General features: G+C 43.7%; 1 protein-coding gene across 1 annotated transcript; it reads right to left on the bottom strand.

The window, feature by feature from the left end:
• Positions 1-1,468: 1,468 nt before the first annotated feature.
• RPL22L1 (ribosomal protein L22 like 1) lies at positions 1,469-5,399 on the bottom strand. The gene is made up of 4 exons (XM_027875932.1): positions 5,320-5,399; positions 2,462-2,554; positions 2,162-2,283; positions 1,469-1,727 (listed from the first exon to the last, which is right to left on the bottom strand). Exons 1-4 carry the CDS (start codon positions 5,377-5,379, stop codon positions 1,583-1,585), a joined length of 420 nt encoding a protein of 139 aa, XP_027731733.1. The 5' UTR covers positions 5,380-5,399; the 3' UTR covers positions 1,469-1,582.
• Positions 5,400-6,037: the final 638 nt, after the last annotated feature.

The following is a 6,037-nucleotide window of genomic DNA, read 5'->3' as shown; positions in this document are numbered from 1 at the left end:
AGCTAGGTTATGAAGGGCTTTGAATGCCAAACAAAACATTTTTTTTTTTTGTATTTGCTCCTGGATGTAATAGGAAGCCACCGGAGTTCACTGAGTGGGAGGGGAGGGTGTGTGACATACTCAGACCTGTATTTCAGGAAAACCACTTTACTGGCCTAATGGAGAATGGACTGGAGCAAGGAAGTCTTCCAACAGGCTGACCCACCAGGAGACTAATGCGTGAGGGGTTGAGGGTTTGCATCAGGGTCGTGGGCATCATCAGAGAGATGCTGCCGAGGTGAAATCAACAGGCTGTGGCTACGGGTTGGCTATGTGGGGTGAGATACTGAGGAAACCGGGATGACTCCTAGGTTGTGAGCCTGGGGAACAGGGAAGATGGTGCTGCTGCCCTCTATGTAATAGGGAAGTTACAAGGTGGAGTTTAGGGGGAAAGACAGTGAGGTCTATTTGGGTTGATATTATGCTGTCTACCGCACACCCAGCTGGAGAAGTGAGATTGGAGATCTGTAGAGAAAGGGGCTGTAAAAGCATATTTGAACTGAATCATGAATCATCAGCAGAAATGGATCATTAAATTCTAGGGAGTTGAGCCTCAGGTCTCCTGCTAGTTCAAGGATGGCATTACCTTCTAAACTAACAGGGAAAGGTGAGGGGAAGGAAAATGTGTCAAAAAAAAAAAACCTTTAAATTGACAGTCTGTAAAAGCTCAACTTGCAATCCCACAAGCATTCATGGTGCCTTTGAGCTCCGTACAAAACATGACACCTCAAAAATTCTATGGGGGCCTATTTTTTTTCAAATTAACTGGAATGAAGCCCAAATGAAGATACAAGCTCCCAGTTAAACTCTTCATTTCAGCCCTGACTTCTTGTGACCCTATTTGGGGTTTTTCTAGATAAAGATACTGGAGTAGTTTGCTATTTCCTTCTCCAGTTCAGTTCAGAGGGAGTATCTGACCAGATTTGAACTCGGGAAGTCTTCGTGACTCTAGGCCTGGTGCTCTATCCACTTTGCCACCTAGCTGCCTGTTCCCAAGCTATTGGCTTAGTTTCCAGCCTCTTTTACAAAATTTCAGTCAAGCTGCCTACCTCCTGAGGGTTGTCCTGCACACTCTCTCCCCTCCTGAGCTCTGCCCAGGCTTCCGTTTCCCTTCACCCTTGGAAGGCAGCCCTTTCCACCTCTTTAGGACCAAGCTCATGTGCCCCATCTGATTTCTCATGACCCAGGTATCCACACTACCATGCATATATAAAAACTGCCATAAAGACCTGTACAGGTTTAATAGCTCAAGGAAGTGAAAGGAAAACAAGGTACCTTCTGAGTACCCTTTCCTTCAACCCACCGAAAAGCTTAGATACTTTTAAAAGTTCTACCTAAGAAATTTTAGTAAATAAGATTGATCATAAATAAAAATCAAATGCAATTAGTGTTATCTTAATCTTAAGACCTTTAAGTACAACAAAAGAGGTCTTAACATTGTTGTAAGTTTTATTTGCCAATAAATTAAAGTATATTCATAATGTTTTATTCTTTTGAACACTTTTAAAATTCAAAGCCCCCAAGAAAGGGCTCAGCTTCCCATTTAATCTTCAGATTCAGAACCTTCCTCATCTTGACTAATCTGGAAATAACGTAGTTCGTAAGTCTCCTTGTCAGATGCAACCACACGAAGCCAATCACGAAGATTGTTCTTCTTAAGATATTTCTTGGTAAGATATTTTAAGTATCTGTGGGGAGAAAAAAACATTTGTATCAGTATCTTTAAAAATCAGACAGAATTAAATAATGATGTGGGCCATTACAATCCATGCCCCCAGGACAGTTTCCAGATTTGTAATTATTAGTGACTTTGGAGAAACACAGAATGAATTACTACTACACTCCTACTTGAACATTCAAATATATACGCATCAATCAAAAGACAAACTACTCACTCTGGGAGAAGGGCCAGGGTAAGTCAGTCAATATTTGAAACCATAACCTTAATGTTGGCATATGGCTTTTTTTTCCTGTCCCTTGCCCATTATGAAGCCCTTTTAAGGTGGGAATGAAACCCATGGTAGTTCCAGTTGTGCATAAAGCACAACAGGTTGCCTTTTAAAGGACCTCTTTCTACAATGTCAAGTTAGATAAATTAAGAAAAATAAGATTATACACTTACCGTTTAGAGAACTGCTTCTCAGACACAACAGTGATCTTATTCTTGAAGCGTTCAATATGAACAACATTCCCTAGGTTCCCTGTTTTTCCGTTGACTTTAACTTTCTCCTTCAAGAATTGCTCCTATTTTGAAAAATACAGAAAGAATACAACACTAGGGAAGGTAACCCTAGATATTCACTAGGGAAGGTACCCTAGGAATACAGCTTAGGTTAAAATCATTCTCATTTACAGATTAGCTAAATTCCAATACTAAAAATTTAAAACCTCCAAGGATGTATGTAAATAAACCATTACTTACAAAATTTCCCGAATCAAAGATTCCATCTTCAACTGGATGAGTAAGGTCAAGGTTAAACTTCCAAGTTGATCTCTTAGCCTTCTTATCTTTTGGCTTAAAAAAAAAAAAAAAAAAAAGCAGACTTATCAGTAGTTATTCTAATATTAATATTAGTCTATCCTACAAAATGCAGATCTAGTAGAAAATATGAGCCTGAGAATATACCTTATATTCTACACTGTTCTTGAACCACAGTACATGCAGAAGTTTGCCAAGAAAGAATTTTAAATACATTATAGGGAAAAAAACAATTCAGTGAATATTCCACTGTGGCTCCTTTCATAAGACAAAACCTAATTTAAGTATAGATTTCCACATTATTTGCTTAGTTTTAGGAAGTATTCAGAACAAAATATTTTTTGAATTCCATTAAGTTAAGCTCTTCTCTTTTTTTGAAAAAAGCAAGTTTCCCCTAACGAGTTGGAGAAGGCATCAAAAGTTTGAAGGTTTAGAGAATCATTTTCTTTTTAAAATTCTATATAATTTTTGTAAGGAAGTAGTTAATTCTAAAACTAAGTTCAACTACAGCTGCAAAAATGGCAAGTTCAATTCCTTGGTTTCTTGCTATTTTCTCCAAATGTTAAGTTATTTAGTAAGAAAGGAAGGGTTTTTTTTTTAAACTGAGAGATTGAATTAAAAAAAAAAAGTGTTTACCTGCCCACTAGCCATAATTACGGCAGATTCATCTATTCCTAATTCCATAATAAAGAAAAAAGGATTTGTCTTTAAAGAGCCTCTTAACAGTTAGCAAGATTTGGTGCCCAGTACACATTAAGAAGTGGATTATCATAGCTGGAGTGAGACTAAAAATAGGGGTGGTTTCTAAGGCCATGATGCCAGAGAAACTGGAAAGGATGGTTAACCAAAAAGATTTCAGTGACATTACTTAAGACTTCCATTGCTCACCCCTGGGATGGGACGAGTCATTGAGATTAGACAAGATCATCTCTCCTGAAAAACTGTGACTACACATCAAAATCAGGTTCAGTTGTTAGCACGTGGCAGGTGTGGCCATGGCTGATAAGTGTGAAAAGCGGTTACTCAACACTTTACAACATCCCGGATTAGGCCAAGGTCTATACCATAGCTCATGGCACCCCAAGTTCCCATGTTTTACATTAGAGGTCAGGGTAACACAAATAACTATGTAGCAAAACAGGGATTGTGAGATCTTCCTTCCAAATCCAGCACTGTCCACTGTTCAAATGTATCTTACAGGATATGAAACAAGAAATACTTGTATACAACTTGCCAAGTGTTACAGAAATGTGAACTTAGTCAATCACTCTTTTTAGGTAACATTTTCTCTGGCTGTTCCCCTCATTGGAACGCTCTCCCTCCCCCATCAAGTTTCCATTAAGTCTCATCTTTTAAAGAATGCCTTTCACAACCCCTCTTACTTCAGCGTCCCCTGTTAACTATCTCCTATTTATCCTATATATGGTTTGTATTTATTTGTTGGCATGTTATATCCCCCATTAGACTAAGTTCCTAAAGGACAGGGGCTGTCTTTTTCCTCTTTTTGTATCCCCACCCCAGAGCTCAGCAACAGCGCCTGTCTCACAGTAGGAGCTTAATAAATGTTTGCTAATTTGATGGGCGACAGTGGAAGCAGTGCCTGATTTGGAGAGAGGCACTTTGTGGTTGAGATCCCAGTTGTTATATGATCTTTGCTCTCCCAAAGATTTCAATCAGTAGATGACCTGAGGACCTGTCACTTCCTACCTGACAGCCACCACTTGTGGGAGAAGACTGTCCAAGACCGGCTGAGCCATCTCCTTGGGCCTCAGTCCATCTATAAAAGGAGGGAGTTGTAGGTGACTTCTAAGGTCCTTCCCAGCTCCAAATCTACTGTATACAGTGGGCATAGTAAACAGAGAACATGGCCCTGAGTAAGTAGATGAATCCAAATTTGGTCTCAGTCATTTCTGACCAGCTGTGTGACCCTAGGCAAGTCACTTAACCTCTTGTCTGCCTCAGTTTCCTCAACTACAAAACGGAGATCCTAAGAGCATCTACCTCTCCCAGAATTATTACAAGCATCAAATGAGATCACTGTAAAAACTTAGCACAAAGACTGGTACATAGTAGGTGATACATAAATGCTTACTCCCTTCCCTCACCTGTAAAATGGGGATACGAGAACAGACACTTCCCAGAGTTGTTCCAGGAGTTCCGCACACGCTGACTCCCTCTCTCACTTATAAAATAGGGATAACAGTGGCATCAGTCTCTAAGCTGTTGTGAGCATCAGATACTTGTAAACTGGGCCTAGTAGAGAGCCTAGTACACCGTAGGCGCTACATGCACCGACACCAACCCCCTCCCGATTGCTGTGAACATCAAACGGGCTCAGCACAAAGCTGGTACACAGCAGGCGCAGACTAAGTGCTGGCTATATTATTACAATTGCATAAAAACTAACCCAAACACGCACATAAATTACATGAAGACGTAAATCGGGAGGCGTACAGACACCGGCGCTGTGAAATCCCTAAGGGGGGACCCCAGGCCCCGCAGCCCCCCGCCCTCGGACTTGGCAGCGGGGAAAGCGAGGCCCGGGCGGGTGACGAGGCCCCTCCGGGCTCAGCGGGGAGTCCAGCTCGGCGCCCCCCAGGTCCTCGTGGGGGCGTGGGGTGGGGGAGGGGACCGGAAGGGCCCGGCCAGGCCCGAGCTGGGCGCCCCACCCGCGCACACGCACGCACACAGACACGCGCGCACACACACGCACACACACGCGCACACCCTCGGGGCTCCCGCCGCGTCCCCACGGTCCCAGACTCCCAGTCACCGGCGCCGCCGTCACCGCCCCGGCTTACCGGCGCCATCTTGGACACACTCGTCGCGGAAAGAGGGAACCGCGCCTGCGCGCTCTCCATTTATACCGCGGCGCACGCCGAGGCACGCGCCGAGTGACGCAAAGCGGGGAGACGAGGACCGAGGAGGCGTAAGTTGGTAACCAAGGAGACGGGGGCGTGGCCTGGGGTGGGAGGAGCCGGCGGCATGCTTCGCTGTGAAACTGGCGGAGCTGTCTTTCTAGGTCCTAGGACTTGGAGGAAGAATTAGTGGCCGTGCGGAACCCCTTTTTACAGATAAGGCAGGCGAAGCTGGAAAAGGTTAAGCGATTTTTGTCCAGGTTTTTGGGTCCGGACCCCAAGTCCCATGCCCAAATCTAGTGAGAAATCCCTCAATTTTGGCATGCGATAAAACAGATTTTTCTATAGAATTTAGGGTCAAAAGCGGTATAGACAGAACGGGAATGAGTATCGGAAAACTGATGCTTATTGAAGGCAGGAGCAAGATTCTCGTTCTCCGCCTCTTCTTCCCCTTTCTCTTCCCCCTTCTCCAGCATAGCTACGAGCACTTCGTAGATGGATAATCACAGTCGTGCAAAAGGTCTCTTCCACATTCTGCTGTCAACTCGTTCGTGTGACAAAGACGCTTCCTCCCCTATCAAATAAGGAGGCAGCGTAGCACAATGGCTAGACCACACTGGTTCTCTGGAGTCAGAAGACTTGGGGTCACCAACTAATGCCC

The sequence above is a fragment of the Vombatus ursinus genome, unplaced genomic scaffold, assembly GCF_900497805.2.
Source record: "Vombatus ursinus unplaced genomic scaffold, bare-nosed wombat genome assembly UNPS02014810.1, whole genome shotgun sequence".
Lineage (NCBI taxonomy): Eukaryota > Metazoa > Chordata > Mammalia > Diprotodontia > Vombatidae > Vombatus > Vombatus ursinus.
This window is presented reverse-complemented; position numbering and strand designations above follow the sequence as displayed.